The 23,689-nt window shown below is 38.1% G+C and overlaps 1 protein-coding gene across 5 annotated transcripts; it reads left to right on the top strand.

Annotated features, from left to right (window-relative positions):
- Window positions 1–200: 200 nt before the first annotated feature.
- ZNF182 (zinc finger protein 182) lies at window positions 201–22,986 on the top strand. 5 transcript variants are annotated; one of them, XM_019632534.1, is made up of 6 exons: window positions 201–294; window positions 434–619; window positions 1,603–1,661; window positions 13,842–13,968; window positions 14,278–14,373; window positions 20,056–22,986. In XM_019632534.1, the coding sequence occupies exons 3-6, from the start codon at window positions 1,647–1,649 to the stop codon at window positions 21,681–21,683; spliced, it is 1,866 nt and encodes a 621-aa protein (XP_019488079.1). In that variant the 5' UTR covers window positions 201–294; window positions 434–619; window positions 1,603–1,646; the 3' UTR covers window positions 21,684–22,986. The 5 variants fall into 5 exon arrangements, with proteins under 5 accessions (XP_019488079.1, XP_019488082.1, XP_019488080.1 ...); XM_019632537.1 differs by having other exon boundaries at window positions 222–619; window positions 14,281–14,373; window positions 20,059–22,986; XM_019632535.1 differs by having other exon boundaries at window positions 224–619; window positions 14,281–14,373.
- The last annotated feature ends 703 nt before the right edge of the window (window positions 22,987–23,689 follow it).

The raw sequence follows: 23,689 nt of genomic DNA, 5'->3' as shown, positions 1-23,689 counted from the left end.
ACACCCGGCCCCTGCAACCCTGTGGGTTGCGGAGTCCGAGTTGGTCCCGAAGCGGAAGTGCTTCTCGGGGCCAGTTTTTGTAACGGTCTCCTCTGCAGCAAGCAGAAAATCTGTTAGAACTAGAGAGAGATAGAGATAGATGAGAGATAGAGATAGAAAGAGAGAGAGAGAGAGAGAGAGAAAGAGAGAGAGATTGGGGGGGGGCGAATGCTAGGGCTGTTGCGCGAGTGATGGGGAGTTCTGAGGCACGAGTGAAGGGGGTTTCTGGGGGTCATTGATGTGGCGTGTTGTGGGGTAAGTGATAGGGGACCGACAGGTCAGTGAAGGAGGGTTTTGAGGAAATGTAACCAGTAATCTCAATGGTGGGCAAAGTTATGGGGCTAGTCAGGGTTGAATGGAGCTTATTAAACGTTGACTTTTACACATTTTCCAGCACTGTGATCTTCGCTAAGGGTTCATAGCACCCCTCAGGCCCCTCCTTAGGCGTGCCCCATCTCTCCCTCTGCCCTTCTCCCCTTGCCCAAGCCCCGAGGTAGGGGCCTGGTGTGAATGCTCCAGCTGAAGTGAATCTGCACCTGAAAGCTTCCTTCCGGCTCCTAGGCAAGACGGCCCCAGTGAGGTGAGAAGATAGAAGAGGCACCTGAGAGGACTCACTTGCCTGAGGGCCTCACGCAGAGCTGAGGGCTTGGGAAGGGCGGGCGGGGCCGGGTGTTGCTGGGTCTGCAGGGATGGGCTTAAGGTCATGGAGGTAGTGTTTTAAAAGTTAAGTTTTCTTGGCATTTAACAGATAAGTAACACATTTGAATTCTAGATTAATTAGAAAATAGAGGAAAATAAATTAAAAGGAACTAATTTAATCCCCCTACATTTACATGTCCATTCTTAAGACATTTTTAGTGTGTATAAGGGGTATGCATTTTTAAACATTTAACATACAGTTTTCAAATGGGTTCCTGCAGTTTTATAACCTTGTTTTTCATTTAGAAGTTTACTGTGATTCAGCTTAAAAATTTATAAAGTTTTAAAAACTTAATTTAGATACATGTACAGAAAAGTACACAGATAGGTGAGCACGATGTAGTATATACAGTTGTCGAATTATGATGTTGCACACCTGAAACTTATATAATAAACCAATGTTACCTTAGTAAAAACAGAGGAGTACACAGATACATGTCGAGTTCTGTACAACATCATTTTTAATAGCTACATAGCATTTCATCTCTTGTATTCCTTGTTAATTCTGTATTATGGCTCATATAGGATTGCTCAAGTTTGGCATTGTTAAAGCCAATGCTAAAGTGAAGATACTTACAGAAAAATTATGATACATTATGATATATTATTTCATTAAGAAAAATACCTAGAAATACAATTGGGGTCAGTGCATAAGAATATCGAGAAAAAATCTTTTATATTAAATGTTCACATGAGGAAAAGAGTCAAGAATACACAGGTGGTTGTTAAAACCACATGGTTGCACAAACTTCCACAGAGCAGCCTCTTGCCTAGCTGGTGTGAGGGAATTTCTAGGCAGATAATTCTGGGCACTGGAAGCCTGATGGGGTCTCTCATACGCGCTACACTTCTCCACTCTTCCAGCTCAGACTTCACACATCTCTGCCTTTTCCCAAGAAGAGCAGGAAATGGCCGAACCCCAGGTAAGACTATTGTCTGTTCCTTGTTGTTTTACTGTGGATTTGTTGAGATATGTAGGAATCTCTGACATAAAATAGGAAATTATTTGTAAATAAGCATTAGGATCAGGGAAAATGAGAGAGAGCAGCAAGGCCACGTTAGAATGCAGACATGGGAAGACTTAGGGTGTAACAGATACTACTGATGAATTGCAAATTTCTCTTTGAGCCTCTGCCTGCCAGAAGGAAATGTAAACAGTAACCTGGCTCAACTTACACACCAGGAGAGAGCACACTAATTACTCAGGAAAGAAATGGTTTCCTGCAATTGCCTTTCAAGGAATTTCTTTGTTGGGTCCTCCTGTGGATGGTGGAATTGTCTTCAACAACAGCCTGGTGATAAATGCAGTCCCTGGTTTCCTGCAGATATTTCTTATAGCATTCCTCAGTTGGCTGGAGACCTAATGTTAAAATGTAATTTTGGAATGAAATGTCATAGGGCACTGCTTGTCTTTCAAATGATTTTCCTGAAAGTAATCTTCTCAGTTGAAATTTTGATTCTCATTTGGCAAAGAGACAAAGTCCTGCAGACACCCATAACACACCTCCTTTATCCTTTCATTTAATTTTTTTTTATTTTTTAAATTACTGTACAGTAAAATTGATGTTGTTTTCCAGTTCAATAAATGTTAATATATGTATAGATTGGTGTAACTAATCTATAGGATAGAAAATAGTTTCATCATGCAAAAAACTGCTACCCCTTTATAGACATGTATTCCCCCACCTGGAACCTCAGTCAACCACAGATCCGTTCTGTGTCACTATAGTTTTATCTTTTCAAGAATGTCATATAAATGGAATCATACAATATGTAACCTTTTTTAAAAAAATTAAAATTTCTTTTGAAACAATTGGTATGCAATTGTAAAAATAATACAGCAAGATCCTGTGTATCCTTTACCTAGTTTCCCCCAATGTTAACATCATGCAAAACTAGAGTACAATGTCACAACCAGGATATTGACATTGATATAGTGAAGACACAGTTCCATGACTGCAAGGATCCGTGATGTTGCCCTTTTATAGCCACATCCACCTCCTTTCCCCCATCCCCATTCTTAGACTACTAGCAATTACTGATCTGTTCCCCATTTCTAGAATTTTGACATTTCAAAAAGTGATGTAAATCGAATCATATAGCGTGTAACCTTTTGAGATTGGATTTTTTTCACTCAGTATAATTCCCTGGAGAGTCAGCTAAGTTGTGTGTCAGTACTTTCCTTTTTATTGCTGAGTGGTATTCTATGGTATAGATGTACCACAGTTTATTTATCCATTCTTCTGTTGAAAGACATTTGAATTATTTCCAGTTTTGGATTAAGAGTAGAGCTACTTTAAACATTCATAACAGGTTTTTGTGTGAACATATGTTTTCATTTCTCTAGAGTAAATATTGGATTGCTGGGTCATATGGTAAACATATGTTTAACTTTTAAAGACTCTTCCAAATTATTTTCCAGAGTGATTGAATCATTTTTCATTTCTACCAGCAATGTATAAGAATTCCAGCTGCTTCACATTTTTGCCAGTACTTGCTTTGTCAATATTTTTAATTTTAGTCATTCTAGTGGTATCTCATCATGGTTTTAATTTGTCTTTCTCTAATGGCTAATGATGTTGAATATCTTTATATATACTTACGTACTTTTTGTGTATCTCTTTGGTGAAGTCTTCTGCCCATTTTCAAATTGGATTGTTTGTTTTCTCAATATTCAGTTTTGAGAGTTTTTTATATTATATATTCTAGGTATAAGTCCTTTGTCAGATATGTAATTTGTAAATATTTTCTCCAAGTGTGTGGCTTGACTTTTCATTCTCTTAACAGTGTTGTTCACATAGCAAGAATTTTTAATTTTGTAAATTTTCAATTCATAAATTATTTCCTTTATGGATTGTGCTTTTGGTGTCATGTCTAAGAACTTTTTGCCAAACCCTAGATCATGAAGATTTTTTTTCTATTCTATGTTTTATAGTTTTTGTTTTTACATTTAGACCTATGATCCATTTTGCATTAATTTTTATATAAGGTGTGAGGATTAGGTCAAGGTTCATTATTTTGCATATGGAGTTCCATTTGTTCTCACCTCATTTGTTGAAAGGACCATTTTTCTCTTGAATTGCTTTTACAGTTTTGTCAAATATCAATTGGCCATATTTGTGGGGTCTATTTCTGGAATTTATTGTATTCTATTGATCTATGTATCTAACCCTTTGCCAGTACCACACTGTCTTCATTAATTGCAGCTTTATAGTAAGTCTTAAAATCAGGTAGTGTGATCTCTCCAACTTTATTCTACTTTTTCAAAATTGTTTGGCTATTCTTATTCCTTTGCCTTTATCTCTATATATAAATTTTAGATTAATGTTGTTATATATCTAAAAATTATCTTACTAGGATTTTGATAGGAATTGAGTTAAATCTATAGATCAGTTTGGGGAGAATTGATATCTTTATTATGTTGTGTATTACAATCCACGAACATGGCTCATCTCTCCATTTATTTAGCTCTTTTGTGATTTATTTCATCAATGTTTTGTACTTTCAACATACAGATCCTATACATGTATATTAGTCTGCTTGGGCTGCCATATCAAACAATACAGACTGAGTCATTTAAACAACAGAAATTTATTTTTTTGTGTAAACAAATTTATTTTCCTAATCCCAGATCAAGATGCCATCAGAATTTGTTTCTGGTCAGATCTCTCTTCCTGGCTTGTTCACAACAGCCTTCTTGAGATGTCCTCACATGGCCATTCTTCTGTCCTTGTGGAGACAGAGAAAGGGAGCTCTGGTGATTTTTCCTCTTCTTATAAGGACACCAGTCCTATAAGATTAGGGCCCCACTCTAATGACCTGATTTAACCTTAATTACCTCCTTAAAGTTCCTTTCTTCAAATAAATTCACATTGAGAGTTAAAGTTTCAACATTAGAATTTTGGGGGAGGGGAAACAATTCAGTTCATACAACATGTTTTGTTAGACCTATACATGTTTCATTTGTTTCATTTTTTAAGTTATTGTAAATGGTTTTGTTTTTAAATTTTTGGTTTTTAATATTCATTGCCAGTATATAGAAATGTGATTGATTTTTGTTTGTTGAACTTTGCTATGGTCTGAATGCTTGTGTTCCCCCAAAATTCACATGTTGGAATCCTAATGCCCAAGGTCATGGTGTTAGAAGGTGGATCTTCCTCTTGTACTTTATTTATTTACTTATTTATATCAGTAATACAAAATTTTTATATTTATAGATTTTTAAAATTTTATTCAGTGGATTATAATCCATACTGTCATTGTTTATTTTGATGCCCAGTTATCCCCAAGTTGGCCAGTGGGAGCCCTTTTAAGTTGGCTTTTGTTTCCCTTTGACATATCCCTATAATTTTTGGAGCACTTCCTTACTATTTAATGCAATAAGATATTCCAGCCCTCATCTTTTAGTTTCTCTGACCCAGGCCTAGAATCAGCCATTTCTCCATGGAGCACTGGTTCTTATTAGTGGATAATGATATATAGAAACCAAAATCTGTGTGTTAGGTGTTCTCATCACTTCTGGGGTGTCATTTCTTTTAGGCCCTTTCAGTGATCACAGCTTGGTGTTTGTGTGTGTGTGTGTGAATGATGCCCAAAAAATGTACAGACATTTTAAGAAATCAAAACTATTAAAGTTGTAATACTCAATATATACCAATAACAAAAGATGAATACAAGTAACGTTTGACTTCTGCAATTACAAAAGGCGCTCAAAGTGGTTACCATCAGTGTCCAGACACTTCTGATTATGGCAAACTACTGCTTGAGCAACGTTGACCAAAGTCCACTTGCATATATTTTTTGGCACCCTCTGTGTGTGTGTGTATGTGTGTGTGTATATGTGTACACAAACACACATACACATACATACATACACCCGGGGTGCCAAAAAATGCATACACATAACTTGTATTCATCTTTTGTTATTGGTATATATTCAGCATTACAATTCTAATAGTTTTTTTCCTTTCTTAAAATTTGTATACATTTTTGGCGCTATCTCTACACACACACACACACACACACACACATACACAACCTGACAATTAAGTTTGCAAACTTGTTGCAACAAAGTTGCTAACCTTTTTTGATATCAGAGGGATTATTCATTATGAATTTGTACCAACTGGACAAACAGTTAACCAAGCTTACTATTTGGAAGTGCTGAAAAGGCTACCTGAAAAAGTTAGATGACCTGAACTTTTCGCCAACAATTCATGGCTCTTGCATCACTACCATGCACCAGCTCACATGGCACTGTCTGTGAGGGAGTTTTTAGCCAGTAAAGAAATAACTGTATTGGAACACTCTCCCTACTCACCTGGCCTGGCCCTCAGTGACTTCTTTCTTTACCCAAAGATAAAGAAAATACTGAAAGGAAGACATTTTGAAGACATTCAGGATATCAAGTGTAATACGATGACAGCTCTGATGGCCATTGCAGAAAGAGTTCCAAAATTGCTTTGAAAGGTGGACTAGGCACTGGCGTTGGTGCATAGCTTTCCAAGGGGAATACTTTGAAGGTGATGGTAGTGATATTCAGCAATGAAGTATGTAGCACTTCTTTTAGGACGAGTTCGCGAATGTAATTGTCAGACCTCATATTCTGGTATCTGATAGGGCAACTTCCTCCCTGACGGTTTTTCTTTTCTAGTGTTTTTCTAGCTATTCTTGCACATTTATTTTTTGGTATGATTTTTAGTATATTACCTTGTTAGTACCATTAAAGAACTTGCTTTTTATATTAGGATCACATTAATTTACAAATTAACTTAGGGATAACTGCATCTTTGTGACTTTGTGTCATTCTAACTGTGAAGAGTTTGACAACTGAAGTTAGGGAGAACAGTCCCCATAAGAGATCACCCTCACTTCTGACACTAATTACAAGCTTGGGGGTCCCCAACATCACCCTTAGGTTTGATAATTCCCTGGAAGGACTCACTGAACTTACTGAAAGCTATTATGCTCATGGTTATGTCTTGTTATAGGGAGAAGACACAGATTGGAATCCACTAAGGGAAAAAAGTGCATAGGGCGGAGTCCAAGAATGTACTAAACACAGAATTTTCATTTTTCTGTCGCCATGGAGTTGGGATTTGTGACTTTTCTTGCATTGATCTGTAATAGTATGCACAGAGTTCTGCCAACCAGGGAAGCTCACATGAGCCCTGGTGTCTAGAGGTTTTATTAGGGTTCCATTTTATAGGTATGATGGTCCACATAGCTGCTGTCTGTCTCCAGCCCCTTGGGGAGTGACCCAAAGCCCCCACCCTAAATCACATTATTGCACTATCTGTGGTGACCCAAGGCTCCCATGCAAAATGTCCTTCTTTCCATTCCATTCCATTCCATTCCAGTTCTATTCTCCCTTCTTTGCTCCCTTCTTCCCTTTGTCCTTCTCTCCCTCCTTCCCTTCCTTCCTTCCTTCCTTCCTTCCTTTATCTATCTATCTTTGGTTATTTTAAGGAAATTACCATCAGTTCTAATATTTTTCAGTATTTTTTTAAAATCAGGATTGAGTATTGAATTCTGTTTCAATATTTTTGTATTAGTATTTCTTTTTTTTTTAAAGATTTTTATTGGGGAATTGGGGGGATGGGAACAGAGCTGGGGAATTGGGGGAAGGGGAACAGACAAGTTGCTGTCATTTTGTTCTTCAGTCTAGTTGTGGAGGACGTCGCTTCACTGGCTGATGTTGGCACCATCATTGCGCTCTTCCCGGTCGAGGCAGATCAGTCCCCGGCTTCTGGATGGCCACTCACTGCAGCTGCTGGCCGCTCACACTGGCTGCTGGCTACACACGGTAGCCCATGGCAACCCACTGCCACAGGGGCTGCAGCCTACGCCGATGCCGGCGACTCAGGGCAACCCAGCTCCAGGTTGAGCTGCTGTTCAGCATCTTAGCTGTGGAGGGCAGTGTCACTGGCCCTCATATGTGGGATCCGAACCGGGGCCCTCTGGCGTCCCAAGCCAGCTCTTAACCAACGCGCCGCTCGGCCGGCCCTGTATTAGTATTTCTTATATTAATTATATAAATTTTCTCCTTAGGTCTATTTAAATGGTAAATTATATTAATGAATTTTCTATTATTGAACTATTATTGTATGCCTGGAATAAATCTTACCTGGCCATGATGTAGTGTCTTAATGTGGATCTATTCTGTGTACTTGTATTTTATTTAGAATTTTTGCTCTGATGTTTGTAAGTAAGATTGGTCTGCAGTTTTCTTGTTTTATGCAATCGTAAATGAGCTTATGGATCAAATTTATACTTGTTCATGTAAAAATCTAGAAGGTTTTTGTTTTCAGTGCTTGGGAAGAATTAGAGCAGTTAGTCTCAGGTTTTTTGTGAGCATGAATCTTGTCCTGGGCATATGCATGGCTTTCTAAATCCCCATGGGTGCGTTTGAATGTCCTAATTTCCTACAGAATCTCTCCCAGTTTTTCCTCTCAGGCCTTAGGCAGACTATTGTATGTCTGGACTGTAATCTTTTGCTCCAGACACCTTTGGGTTGTTAGTTTGCTTCACAGCCTTTTACAGCAACACCTGCTGATTTTCTGGCCTGTGTTCTGAGGCGAAACAGAGCCGAGCACCTTGTATCAGTCCTTTTGGTAACCTCAGACAAGTTAGAACACACACACACACACACACACACACACACACACACACACACACACTAATTTATGAATAAGGTATCTCTGCTTCCTCCAGAATCAGGGTCCTACACTGGGAACATGGGCTGCCACTGCTGCTCATGGAAGGGGGTGGAGCAAAGGCAAATAAAAATGCCATGTTTTCCCACCATCTTTAAGTCGCCTTTTTCTAGTTTCCATGTTCACTTGGTTGCTGCAAACCTTTGTCTGTTTTCCAGAGTTCTAAGTTGGTTCTGACATTTCCTGCTTGTTTTTAGATGTTTCTGTGGGGGTGATGATAGCTTGGAGCTGCCTACTCTGTCATTTTGCTGATGTCATTGTGGGGTGAATTTTTTATCACCTTAAATATTTTGTATTATTTTTCTCATTTTTTATTTATTCTTATTTTTTTATTATCCTTCAAGTTTTGAAAGGATGCACTGTTTTTTCATTGTTTGGTTTGAGGACATTGTTGGAGGCTGGGGTGGCCTGTATGATTCTTGTTTCAAGAGCACCCTCTTTTGTCAGTGAAGCGAAGTGCAATTTCCTTAATGGATGACTATTTTGGCTGTGGAGAGCCACTGATGTGTGTGTGCTCTGACTTGTTTTCATTTGTTTTGGACATTCTTTTTTTTTATTTGACCCTAAATTTCCCTCTAGATTTCCCCCTCACTACCCAATCTCCAAGTGGTTCTTTCTCATTCCTTTTTACCCTCTGATCCCACAGAGGTGATGCTTTTTTTTACTGTTACCTTGTGTCCCTCACACCTTTCCTATAATTGGTGCTCTGATATATCTGGACAGTTTTTCAGTATTTTCATACTTATTGTAGATTTTCTCTTTCTAAACATGATTTCAACTCACAATTAGGCTCTCTGTTCCCCTCTTCTGTCCTCTTGACTTTTTTTCAGGCCCCTCTCACACTCCAGAAAGCTTATGGCAGAGTTTGAAAGCCAGGTCAGTTGGAATTTGTTATTTGGTTTTACTTACAGGTAATTAGAAACTTGTAGTGATCTCTTTTTTATTATGTTATACTGAAGATAGGGGTTGTGTGGTTTTACTTGTTCTTCATATTGATCTGTATAGTGTTTTGGAGGATATACGGAGAGATTTGGATTTAATAGATGTAGTTATTCTAGAATAATTGGAAGCTCCTTAATTTTTAATTAAAATTTTAAAAAATAACGTATAATGTATATACAGTAAAATGGACTCACTTTAGTGTACAGTTCTGCAAGTTTTGACAAACTCATACAGAATGTAACTGCCACCACGATGAAGATATAAAACAGTTCTGTCACCTCCCAGTTTTTCCCCTTTGTAGTCAACTCTTGCTGCACACTGGCCCCTGGTAATCACTGATATAGTTTTGGTCTCTATAGTTTTGCCTTTCCCATAATGTTATACAAATGGAATCATATAGTATGTAGCTTTTGAGTCTGACTTCTTTCACTTAGCATAATACATTTGAAGTTCATCCATATTGTTACATGTATCATTAGTTCATTCATTTTTATTGCTGAGTAGTATTATATTGTATGGATTCTAGTTTGTGTATCCATTCACTGAATGTAAAACCTTTGGGTTTCCTATTTGGGTGATTACAACTATAGCTGCTATATAAATATTCATGTCCAATTTTTTAGGTTTACATAAGTTTCTATCCATTTGGGTAAATGTACCTTGAGTGGGATTGCTGGGGCTTATGGGAGTCTATGCTTAACTTTATAGAAACTGGAAAACTATTTTCCAAAGTGGCTCTGCCATTTTGCATTCCTACCTATGATATTTGATAGTTTCAGTTGATCCACATCCTCACCAGCACTTGGTATTTTCAGGTGTTTTTTTGTTTTGTATTTCCATTCTAATAGGTGTGTAGTGGTATCTCATTGTGGTTTCAATTTTGGAGTTTCCTCATGACTAATGATGTTAAGCATCTTTGTATGTGCTTATTTGTCATTTGTGTATCTTTGGTGAAGTATCTCTCTTTTGCACCCCCCACCACCACCAATTTTTGTTTTTGTTTTTAGCTTTGAGAGTTTTTTTTTTCAATTGGGGAATTGGGGGAGGGGAACAGTGTTGGAGAATTGGGGAGGGGGACCAGCCAAGTTGTTGTTCTTCAATCTTAGTTGTGGAGGGCGCCAGTCACCACCTGTCTGCCTGTTGGCAGCTCCTGGCTTCTAAGCTCAAGGTACTATGTTACCATGTTAGTTGTGGGTGGGCGTAGCCACCATCCCATGTGGGAGTCGAACCAGCAGCCTGGCTGTTAAGAGTGCATGCTCTATCCACTGAGCCATCCAGGTGGCAGCTCAGCTCAAGGTGCTGAGTTCAGTCTTGGTTTTGGGTGGGCATAGCCCACCATCGAACAGGCAGTCTTGTTGTTAGTAGCACATGCTCTCACCAGCTGAGCCATCCTGCCATCTGTTGGCAGCTCAGCGGCAGCTCAACTCAGGCGCAGCATCACTGGCCCATGTGGGAATCAAACCAGCAGCCCTGTTGCTCAGAGCTCATACTCTTTTTTTTTTTAAGATTTTTATTGGGGAATTGGGGGATGGGAACAGTGCTGGGGAATTGGGGGAAGGGGGACAGACAAGTTGCTGTTGTTTTGTTCTTCAGTCTAGTTGTGGAGGACGTTGCTTCACTGGCCCAAGTTGGCACCATCATTGCGCTCTTCCTGGGCGAGGCAGATCAGTTGCCGGCTTCTAGACGGCCGCTCACTGCGGCTGCTGGCCACTCACGCTGGCTGCTGGCTACACACGGTAGCCCATTGCAACCCACTGCCACAGGGGCTGCAGCCAACGCCGTGGCCGGCGACTCACGGCAGCCCAGCTCCAGGTTGAGCTGTTGTTCAGCATCTTAGCTGTAGAGGGCAGTGTCACTGGCCTGCATATGTGGGATCCGAACCGGGGCCCTCTGGTGTCCCAAGTCAGTTCTTAATGATCACGCCACTCGGCCGGCCCACCAGAGCTCGTACTCTTAAGCTAGCTCTTAAACAACTGAGCCACTTGGCCAGCCTGAGAGTTCTTGATATATTCTCAATACTACTTTTTTTCCAGATATGTGATTTATAAATATTTTCTCCCATTGTATAGCTTTTAATTCTCTTAACAGTGTCTTTTGAATTTTGGTGTCACACCTAAGAAATTATTTGGCTAACCTAAGGTTAAAAAGATTTTCTTCTAGAAATTTTATAGGTTTAAATTTTACGTTTAGGTCTGTGATCCATTTTGAGTTAATTTTTATATATGGTGGAGGTATGGATTTAAGTTCTTTTTTTGCATATGGATATCCAGTTGTTCCAGTACCATTTATTGAAATGGGAACTCCCATTTTCCATTGAATGGCCTTTGCATTTTTGCTGAAAATAATTTTAGTACTGGCCGAGCAGTGCGTTGGTTAAGCATTGGCTTGGGATGCTGCTCTGAGCAGCAGGACCCCGATTCAGATCCCACATGAGGGCCAGTGATGCTGCACCCTCTACAGCTAAGATGGTGAACAACAGCTCAACCTGGAGCTGGGCTGCCGTGAGTCGCCAGTGACGGCGTAGGCTGCAGCCCCTGGTGCAGTGGGCTGCTGGGAGCTACTATGAGTGGTTGGCAGCCAGCATGAGCTGCTGTGAGCCACCATCCAATGGCCGACGAGCGACTGCCTCATCCGGGAAGAGTGCAATGATAATACCAACTTGGGCCAGTGAAGCGACGTCCTCCACAACTAGACTGAAGAACAAAAAGACAGCAAGTTGTCTGTTCCCCTTCCCCGATTCCCCAATGATGTTCTGCTCCCCCAATTCCACAATACAAATCTCAAAAAGAAAATAATTTTAAACTTGTTTTATTTACCACACAATGTAAATGTAAAAATGTATAATCATTATAAGAAAAATTAGAGAGAAAAAAATAATTTTAAGTATAAAGATATAAAACACATTTTATTATAACATACATGAAGTGCAGTTTATAAGTCTACAGCTTGATGAACTGTCACAAAGTGAATACACTGTGTAGCCACCCCATAGCTGAAGATTAGAACATAATCAGGACCTTTGAATCCCCACTCAAGCCCTCTCCCAGTTAATACCACCCATCCCCAAAGGTAATTACTTTCCTGGCTTCTAACATCATGGATTGGTCTTGCCTGTTCTCTTACTATATATAAACAGAATCATGCAGTATGTACTATTTTGTGTCTGGATTCATTTGTACAGCTGTGAGATTCATCTGTGTTGGATATGCACTTGTAGTTCATTCATTTTCATTACCACAGTATTGTACTGAATGACTGGGCCACAATTATCCATTGTGTTGTTGACAGACATTTGGGTTTTCCCCACAATTTAGTATTAGAAATAGTGCTGCTGTGAATATCCCTGTACTTGTTTTCTAGAGTACATGTGCATGATTTTTTCTAAGGTGTGTACGAAATAGTAGAATCGTTGGGTCATAGTGTATGTAAATCATTAACTTCAGTAAATAATGCCAATCTGTTTCCCCAAGAAATTATACCAGTTTACATTCCTACTAACAGTGTGTGAGTTCCCATATCAGCACAAACTTATGGTATTTTAGTTTGCTTAATTATAACCTTTCTGGTAGGTGCCTAGTGGTATCTCAGTGTGGCTCAAGTTTTAATCTGAGTGCTAATGGGATTGAGTACTTCATTGGTTACCTGACTGCTAATAAAGTTGAGTACATTTTCTCATGTTCATAGGTCATTTGGTTTTTCTTTTTAGTAAAGTACCTATTCACATCTATTGTCTATTTTTCTGTGTTGTTTATATGTTTCTTATTGATTTGTAGAGTTATTTTATATGATCCAGATAAGATCCCTTTATCACTTAGGAACGTTGAGGATAACCTCCCCATCTACAGCTTGCCTTTTTACTGTTGTGTTTTTAACCTTGTAACATTTATAAGTCTTTTCCTTTAAGACTGGTGTTTTTCATGTCTTGTTTTAGAATTCTCCCTTTACCCCAAGACTGTGAAAACATTTTCCTATGTTATTTTCTGGATACTTCATTGTATTACCTTTCACATTTGATTTACAGTATACCTGTAGCTGATTTTTGTGTATGGTGAGTGTTAGGGGTTAAATGTTATTTTTCCCCAATAGAGCTATCCAGTAACCTATCCACATTTATTTGAAAAGATCATCCTCTTCCCACTGCTTTGCAGTGCCACCTTTGTCATAACTCAGGTGTCCATACATATTTGGATTATTTTTAGTTCTACTGGACTATTTGTCTAGCCTTGTGCTAATACCGCATTGTCTTATATATTCTATTATTTAATGGAAGTTTTTCTACCATGATTTGTGATTTTCCCACAAAGTAGGTCATTAACTTGATATAAAGGAGGCATCCTGTATTAAGTCATCATCATGAACTGGGAATCCAATCAGAAGTTTCTCCTACATTCCATCCTCATTACCCAGTGTTTAGCATTTTAGAATAAAAGGAATGTGCAATTACAGGGACTTGTGACATTTGAGGATGTGGCTGTGGATTTCACCCAGGAGGAGTGGCAGTACCTGAACCCTCCACAGAGGAACCTGTACAGAGATGTGATGCTGGAGACCTATAGCAACCTGGTCTCTGTGGGTAAGAATGACTTCCTCAGGTAATTTCAGTTTATGATTGTGTCCAATAGAGAGCCTTTCCTTTCCCAATTTTGGAAATTTGCAAGGTCTCTGAACTGTTTGAAGAGTTTGACACTGAATTCCAGGCATCAAAGTTCCTTTGTCCTCCTTTGCTCTCCTGACAAGGTGATTATCAACTCAAAACTCAGGTGAAATGGTTTGACTTAACCATTGTGTCAAGTGATAGGTCCCTTGTGCAGCCCCAAACTCCACCTTCCTCTTTCTCAGAAGCTCTGAAGACCAAGGAGGTATTGCTGTCATTTCTCATTAGCAGGGCAGCAGGCTACCAAACCAGACCTCATTCTCAAATTGGAGGTAGAAGAGCCATGCCTGGCAGAAGGAAAAATCCCAATTTGGAGCTTTCCAGGTAAGTGGGATGGATCCAGGCTATGGGAACATGAGGTCCCAGCTTGTCAGTCAGGGGTGAGGACCTCTGAAAGGGCTTTCAGGAATATCTGGAAAAAGGTTGTGGCTCTTTGATGATGGACAGGGATTTGAACACCCCAGACATAAGGCTGATCCCCCTCCCCTGCCACACCCAGCAGACCACTCTCCTGGAGTTGGTGCTCACCCACAAGTTTCTGCTCCTTTTCCCATATATAAGTGTCTTATATATGCCAATCCCCTGCCTCCAACACCTGCCATTTCTACCTTTCTTATTTCTTACTGCGTTACTGAAGCCAGGCCCACATTAGTCACAGACCTAGGCTAATGCTCTAATTCCAGATTGAATTACCTGATTCCATTCAGCTTAGATGTTCCTATCAGATTTGCTCTCCTAAAACATCTTGATTATCTCTTTTTTAAAAGAGCTTTACTGAGATATAATTCACCTACCCTGTTTCCCCGAAAATAAGACCTAGCCAGAAAATAAGCCGTAGCATGATTTTAGGTGCCAAAATATGGCACCTTGGCATACTGAATATTTTAAGCTGAAGGAGTTTGTGGAAAAGGCATCCTTCTCCCTGAAACAGGTCATGAAACCCTCATGTGAGGGGTGCGTGCCCTCCATATCCTGGAGGAATCATGCTACGGCTTATTCTCCGGCTAGGTCTTATTTTCAGGGAAACACGGTACCATAAAATTAACTCTTGAAGTAGATAAATTCAGTGATTTTTAGTATATTCAGAGTTGTGCAACCATCACCACTATCTCATTTCTGAACATTAACATCACCCCAAAAAGAAACCCCTATCTCTTATCAGTCACTCTATTCCCTCCTCCAGCCCCTGACAACCACTAATCTTTCTGTCTCTATGGATTTGCCTATTCTGGATATTTCATATAAATGGAACCATACAAAATGTGGCATTTTACATCTGATTTTTTTCATTTGTTGGCATATTTTCAGGGGTCGTCCACATTGCACCATGTATCAGTATACTTCATTCCTTTTTATGGCGGAATAATAGTCCATTGTATGGATATACCATATATTGTTTATCTATTCATTTGCTGATGGACATTTAGAGGTTGTTTCCACATTAATGCTTCTATAAACATTCATGTAGAAGTTTTTGTGATGTATGTTTTCATTTCTTTACATACATAGGAGTGGAATTGTTGAACAGTGTGGTAACTGTGTGTTTAACATTTTGTGGAACTGCCAAACTGTGTAAATATCCTGTTCCTCAGAAATGTTTATCCAATGGTTTTAACATTCCCTGATGATTCTTTCCTTAATCAGTCATTACCAAGATGGTTGAAAAGATGATGAATTTTCTATTATTCCATCTATATTTCTAAGTTGGCACTCTTCTGTGAACAATTTCCCTTATCCCGTCTCCATTAATTTTATTATCAGTATGGACTTGTGGATTCCTATTTTTCAATGTACTATAATCCATTATTTTCTACTGTCATTATTCATTTTGATGTTCAAACTGTCCTTGATTTGCTAGTAAGAGTCCCTTCAGGCTGGCTCCTCTGTCTTTTTCCATGTCTCCCTCATTCCTTGAGGGAGCACAAAAATATATTTCAGATTTGCCTTGTACTTTTCCAGTTTCAGACCTGGAATGAGCAGTTCTCCAAGGATCTCTGATAACTTTTAATGGGGAATGGTATATAGAAATCAGGATCTAGGTTTGGGTGTGTTTATAGCTACTTGAACTTTTGTCTTATAATTTACAGATAATTCCCCTCCATCTGTTTTCTCCCTTATATATTTATTTTTTAAGTAGCTGGGTCATTTGTCCTTTAGTTTCTCACATTCTGGATTTTGCTAGTGAGTACCCCATGGTGGCATTTAACATATTCCTATCTCCTGTTTATCTTGCAAATTGGTAGTTAGATCTTGAAGCTTGATCAGATTCAGGGTTTTATTTTCTTTTAGCAAGATTATTTCCTAACTGGTGTAACATACTTCCATCAGAAAGCATGTAATACATGGTTGTCTGTCTTTTTTCTCTTATGAGTCATTGGTGATTATTGCTTAGATCCATTAATTCATTAATGGTTGCAAAATGGTGATACTCAAAATCTATCATTCCTTCTTTGTTGACTAGCTGGAATACTACTATAAAGTGGGATTGCTCTATTTGGTTACATATGAGTTACGTATTATACAGAATAGGTACATAGTATACATGAATTACATGCTTTTCCTAGTTTTCAAAATAATCAGTTTTGTAGCATCATTCAACGGTGACTAATATGTCTTTTTTTGAGTATCATTTATGGTCTTAGGAATTTAAACATGTTTATGTTTTAGTCCATTGCCTTATCCTTATTATGCATCAAAGTGCTCCATCTCTGGCCAATGGAAATGCCTTCAAGTTGGCTTCTGAGTCTTTGGTAGATTATTTGCTTTCTGGTGTTACAAGACATTCCAGGATCATTTTACATATTTCCTGTTTCTGACCTGGAATCAGCCACTTCTCCAAGGAGGCCTGGTTCTTCTTAGTGGTAAATAATGTTTTGAGACCACAATATGGAAGTTGGGGAATAGTTTCCAGGCCTTTTCATTGACAGAGCTAGGAACTTTATATGTAAAAAATATATATTTTTTTAAAGAGAAAATACATATATTCAAATTGATATTTCCAAATCAAATTCTGGGCTTAAAGATTTTTAATTTTTTAATCTTACATCTGATGGTACTGTTAACCTAAAAATAAAAGACCAAAGTGAGAGGCAACAAGCATTTATTTGAGATAAAAAAAGAATATTTGGGAAGCACTGATTCAGGCAGAAACCCAAATAGTGTTCTGATTAGGAGACAAAGGCAAGGAGTATTTATGAGAAAGGGAAGGGAAACAATTACATCAGTAGAGGGAAGGCATGTCAATAGGTGCAGATAAGCTAACATAGTGATGCTAATTCTAAACAATGTTTTTAATTTTCAGTCTGGTAGTTCAGTAGTTATCAGTCCGGTAGTCATAATATCTGCTTTCTTATCTTTCCAAACAGTTGCTTGTGACAGTGTTGCTTTAGGCCCAGTTCAAATGTTCTTTGTGTCCTGTTTTTAACATTCTAAAGGTTTGAGGAGTAATATGTGCAAGGCAGTTCTGGGAGGGCAGCTCTGACTCCATTTTAAAGTGTCTCTGTTTATATTATTTTTTTACAGTATTTATTTTTGGTACTATACTGAGACTGATGGATGTGAATAGTGGGTTGAATCAATTGAAGTAATCATGTTGGTGTCATTGAGAATCAAGACTTTTCAGCAGGAGTGTTAGGAAATATAGATGAGGGGATATTTATTATTAGGGAATCCTTTATATTCAATTTCGCTCTATGATTATATAAAATTTGCAAATGTTAAAGAACAAAAATTCAACCAAGTAACTCTGAAGATATAATTGGTATTAAACAATTCATGAATTGGGCAGCATTCCATCTATCAAATAGAAGGGAGCTCCAAGGAGTTGTATAAAAATGGAAGGTTTTTACAGGCAGAAGGAGAGTGGGATGAGGAGGTCTAAAAGTGGATTATTTTTGGCAAGGTCACTTTCCTGTAGGCAAAGGTAGGGAATCTTTTCAGGCAGATTACCTCACTAGTGCTGATCAGGAAATTCTACAGTGGATTTAAAATTCCACTCCTGGGAGAGGCTGAAACTGCAATTATTAAGCCTTGGTGAAGCTTACCACAAATGACTCCATTTTGGGTCTGTTGTTTCTTTTTTTTTTTTCTTTTTTTTTATTATGAAATACACATTTTTTAGAATTAGTTTCAGCTGTACTGTTGTTTCTTTTTAACACAAGTATTTACTTGCTTCCAAAGTCAAATCTAGAAAACAAGGTATATTTCAAGAAGTCCAGCTTCTTTACCTCTCCATCCCACACTCTTCTTTTCTTCTCCTTATAGGTAACCATTTATTAAAATTTTAAGTTTATCCTTCCATTGTGTTTTTACATGAGCCTATATAAATATATATTTATATATATTTTCTTCATTAGAAAAATAGTAGCCTACTATGCACAGTTTTATTCACCTTTTTTCCACTTGATATTCAAGAACATGTTGAATATATTGAGATATTTCTTATTTTTTATAGTAATGTAGTGGCTCTTAATCATAATATTAGTAGAAATCATTGTAGCAGTAATAGTAGTATAGTCGTTGTTCTAGTAAACTTATGAAAGCAATTCCTATGTGGCATGCATACTCTGTTATAAGTAATTTAATCATATCAACAAACAGTGGGTGGGCAGTGCTATAATGCCTGTTTTCCAGGTGGGAAAGTAAGATACAAATAGATTAGATAACTTGCCTAAGGTCACAGAGCAAGTGAAAGACTAAGCCAGGATTTGATCCTGGGCTAGAGAGTCCATGACCCTAGCCACATATGCTATATTGCTTCTTACCATCTAAGGAGGTCCAGAATCAATAGATCCTTGGTGAGTCCTGGATCCCGTCAAATGTATTTTATAAAAGCTTTTTCTATGATTCTGATGTTCACTCATGGTTAAGAATTAGTGCTTTGATATCTAAAGAAATAAGTCACAGGAAGAGAAACCACAGCTGTATGAACCATTTTAAAATTCAGTATTATTATCACAAATGTTATCTTTATTAAATCTAAGTGGTAATATGAGTAGTTTAGTTATTGTACTCTTCTTTCAACTTTTCTGTATGTTTGAAAATTTTCATATAAAATTTCAGGAAAAGGTGAGAAGAAAAGCAAACTACAAATAATGATAAAATTAAGTATCTGTGCAAAAAGTATGTACCATATTTTATTGACTTCAAGGGACGATTGATTTTAAGACACACCACTAACAAAGAAAAATTGCCACAAATTAATTTATGGCATGTCATTGATTGTGAGGTGTATCTGGATTCAGAAATGTTAATATGGAATAATATGCATCTTGAGATTGATGAAATATGGTATATTAAAGGCAAGGCTTTGCAGTTTTATCTGAGTAGTACAGATGAACAACTACTTTAGAAGTTAGTAAAAATTAAAGTTATAGAGTAAGTTTTGAAAAGACTGAACACCTTGAGAGTTATCTAGATTCTGAATATAGCAAACTATGGAGGATTAAGCTCTGTGGGCAATGGAACATGAGGAAGGTTTTGGAGTTAATAATAGACATAGATATTAGAGGAAAGCGTGTAGACAGGAGCAGAAGGTGGTGTTAAAGAATTGTGAATGCAAGCTTAGATAGATACAAAAATGAGTCGGGATTGGCCAAAGATCTTTAGGTTTTTCTTTGTTTTGGTAAGGCTAATTATTCTAAATCTTTCATTTACTAAGAATATGGATTCAGGCTTGTTGCAAATAGTATAAGTCAGGTACAATTAAGAGTTCATATGATAAATGAAGATTAAGGGTGATAAGGTCACTAGAGTTGATGGAAATCAGAGATGATGTAAAAGTAGAGGTAAGAAAGACTGAGGTGTCAGGGTGAGATTGTTCTTAGTAACAAAAAGGCTAGCAGGTGGGAGTTTTGTAAAAAGCAGAATTTGATGGTCAAATTTCTCTCTCCAGGAACTCTGATAAAATGAGATAATAGTATCAGCTTTCATATGGCAGGGCATTTCTAAAGAAGATCCATTCCATAATGTCAAAGTATAAAAATGATTTACTGTACTTCTTTCTAGAAGAAGCCTGCCAAGTTGATGAACAGATTGAGAGACAGAACCATGACGATAGAGATAAATGTTTGTTGATACAAGTTGGATTCCCTGACAAGAAAACAATCACCACCAAGAGTGGCCATGACTATAATGAATTTGGAAACACACTTCATCTGAGTACAAACCTTGTTGCTTCAATACAAAAACCTCATAAACATGAGTCATTTGGAAATAATATGGTAGATAATTTAGACTTATTTAGTAGAAGCTCTGTAGAAAAGAAACATGATAATACAAAATTATTATTCCATACTGAGTATGAGAAAACAACTCCTGGAGTGAAAACCTATGGATATAAAGAGTGTGGGAAGGCCCTCAGGCGAAAGAAAGGTCTTAGTCTACATCAGAGAATTAAAAATGGAGAGAAACCCTTTGAATGTACTGCATGTAGGAAAACCTTCAGCAAGAAATCACATCTCATTGTACACTGGAGAACTCATACAGGAGAGAAACCCTTTGGATGTACTGAATGTGGAAAAGCCTTTAGCCAAAAATCTCAGCTCATTATACACCTGAGAACTCATACAGGAGAGCGACCCTTTGAGTGTCCAGAATGTGGGAAAGCCTTCAGAGAAAAGTCAACTGTCATCATACATTACAGGACTCATACAGGAGAGAAACCTTATGAATGCAATGAATGTGGAAAAGCTTTCACTCAGAAGTCAAACCTCATTGTCCATCAGAAAACCCACACAGGAGAGAAAACTTATGAATGCACTAAATGTGGGGAGTCTTTCATACAGAAGCTTGATCTAATTATACATCATAGTACTCATACAGGAAAGAAACCCCATGAATGTAATGAGTGTAAGAAAACTTTCAGTGATAAGTCAACTCTCATTATACATCAAAGAACTCACACGGGAGAGAAACCTCATAAATGTACTGAATGTGGGAAGTCTTTCAATGAGAAGTCAACCCTCATTGTGCATCAGAGAACTCACACAGGAGAGAAACCCTATGAATGTGATGTGTGTGGGAAAACTTTCACCCAAAAGTCAAACCTTGGTGTACATCAGAGAACTCATTCAGGAGAGAAACCATTTGAATGTAATGAATGTGAGAAAGCATTCTCTCAGAAATCCTATCTGATGCTACACCAGAGAGGTCATACAGGAGAGAAGCCCTATGAATGCAATGAATGTGAAAAGGCATTTTCCCAGAAATCGTATCTTATTATACATCAAAGAACTCATACAGAAGAAAAACCCTATAAATGTAATGAATGTGGCAAAGCCTTCAGAGAAAAGTCAAAGCTCATTATACATCAGAGAATTCACACAGGAGAGAAACCCTATGAATGTCCTGTATGTTGGAAAGCTTTTAGCCAGAAGTCACAGCTCATAATACATCAGCGAACACACACAGGAGAGAAACCCTATGCATGCACTGAGTGTGGCAAAGCCTTTAGAGAAAAATCAACATTCACTGTACACCAGAGAACTCATACTGGAGAAAAACCCTATAAGTGTACAGAATGTGGGAAAGCCTTTACCCAAAAATCAAATCTTATTGTACATCAGAGAACACATACAGGAAAGAAAGCCCATGGGAAAGGCCACACACGGAAGTCAAAGCTCATTGCACATTAGAGAATAAATCAATAGTGTCTGTTATGTTCCCTGAAGGAAAGTTTTGTTAATTGACATTTTAAAAGTATGTTCTGACTTCTGGTTTAAATATGGGGAATAAAGTCAGCCTTTTTTTTCTTTTCATCTCAGTCTTCACCCAAAAGCTACTGGAGAAAAAGAAGCAGAAGTATAATCTCTATATCTGACAAAATTAAGAGATATCTGAAACCCTGATGAAAAGGCTGCCACAGGCAGAGGAAATCAAGCAGCCACTGTGGGTGCTCTCAGACGAGAGAGAATGCTCAAGGCTGTAGATGTGAGACAGCACTGGTAAGAACTCTTAGCTGGGGTTCAGGAAACACCCTAAGTGCAACACATACACAAACACAACAGCAGTAACTGAGGGCATGGATAGGTGGGAGGTAGTATATTTCCTAGACCCATTTGGGATATGAGGAGAAACAGGCAGGGGTCTTGACAAGGAATTGCTCAGACAAACCATATATAGCAGTAAGTAGTCTGTACTAATTGGAGGAGCAGTTGGTGGGGGCTGGGGAAAGAGAAGGGAGTGTTCCTTGTGAAGAACCCTACAGTTGCCACTATATTTACTGACTCCAGAAAAGTCAAGTCTAAAGGAACTACTAAATTGGGGGGGAAAAATCCCAGTTGTTAAGAAAACCTCTGATCTTTCTAGAATGTGGCTCTGGGTTTTTTTTCCCACATGAACCTCCAGCAGACATCAAGTCCAGGAAAAACTCTTATTCAAAGAGGAATGATTCCAAAGTAATCAAAACCACAAATGCATGTGGCTTTGCCAGCAATTTCACTTCTAGGAATGTATATACTCACACATGTACAAAACGATGGACAGAGGTACTCACTTAATGAATTGTTTATGAAAACAAAAGATTGAAAGCTGTCCAAATGACAACACCAGGGGTCTGTTTTCTGAAATCCTGGTATGTTGATACAGCAAACTCCTAGATAGAAAAAAATGAATAAAATATATAAATAGAACTTGGACACCATGTATGTAGTGATGTGGGATAATCTCCAGCATACATTATTAGGTGAAAAAAAAGCAAGGTGCAGGATAGTGAGTACAATGTGCTACCATTTGTATATAAAAAGGAGAACAAGTGTTAAGCACATAATTGAGTGTATATGTATAAACTATCTCTGGAAAGAAACACAAGAAGCTGGGAACCATAATTACTTCTGGGAAAGAAAAGGGGAAGTGGGTGGCTGGGGGAATGGAAGTTTTGAAAATTGTATTATGTGGATGTACTACCTTTTCAATAAATAAATAAAACTGTAAAAAGCATAATTTGTTATGTTACTTTTATAATGAAGTCAGGTTCTAGATACAGGATTTCATAACATTTAATAAAGATATGTTCAATGTGGAGTTTTAATTTTTTAGAGTGAATTAATTGAATGATCAGTCAGAACAATATATATCCAATCAGTGCCAAAGGCACATAGGCATTACTTTCCTGACGGTGTCAAATAGTGATTCTCAGGTTAACTGGGACCACATAATGTAAACCTAAAATGACTGATACTGGTTCACATTTCTTAGTATACACAGTCACATCTGTGAAAATACCCTGTACTAAAGCCTGCCAGTGGTTTTCCATTATATTAACAAAATGATTTAAATTACTTTATCAGTGTGTGTGTGTGTGTTCTTTAAACCAGAGATATAAAGCCTGAATCCACAGAGAAGTTGAGTAACTCACCCCCCAGGTCACACTACTGCTGGTGACAACATTTACCAAGATGAGAGTCAAATTGAGAGCCATGGTCTAAATGGAGACAGGCAAAGACTATGTAACAGCACATTTGCTCCAAAACGAGAAGCCCCACTGAGTGAATGACTGTCTGTGTGGCCCTCATGCTTCTGTAGTGGAACTAGTCAACCCAACCAGTGTAAAACCTGGGCATGGTCAGTGTTTGGATTTTTAAAAAGGTGGGTGAGTCAGACCTCAGACCCTGCCTGTGCCCTCCCAAGCTTTGTTTTTTTC

Source organism: Hipposideros armiger, unplaced genomic scaffold (assembly GCF_001890085.2).
Source record: "Hipposideros armiger isolate ML-2016 unplaced genomic scaffold, ASM189008v1 scaffold_1151, whole genome shotgun sequence".
In the NCBI taxonomy this organism is placed as follows: domain Eukaryota; kingdom Metazoa; phylum Chordata; class Mammalia; order Chiroptera; family Hipposideridae; genus Hipposideros; species Hipposideros armiger.
This window is presented reverse-complemented; position numbering and strand designations above follow the sequence as displayed.

Coding starts and splice junctions, on each gene's coding strand:
- ZNF182 (XM_019632534.1), top strand. Junction 13,969..14,277: donor TAGCAACCTGGTCTCTGTGG/GTAAGAATGACT, acceptor ATTTCTCATTAG/CAGGGCAGCAGGCTACCAAA. Junction 14,374..20,055: donor CCCAATTTGGAGCTTTCCAG/GTAAGTGGGATG, acceptor ACTTCTTTCTAG/AAGAAGCCTGCCAAGTTGAT.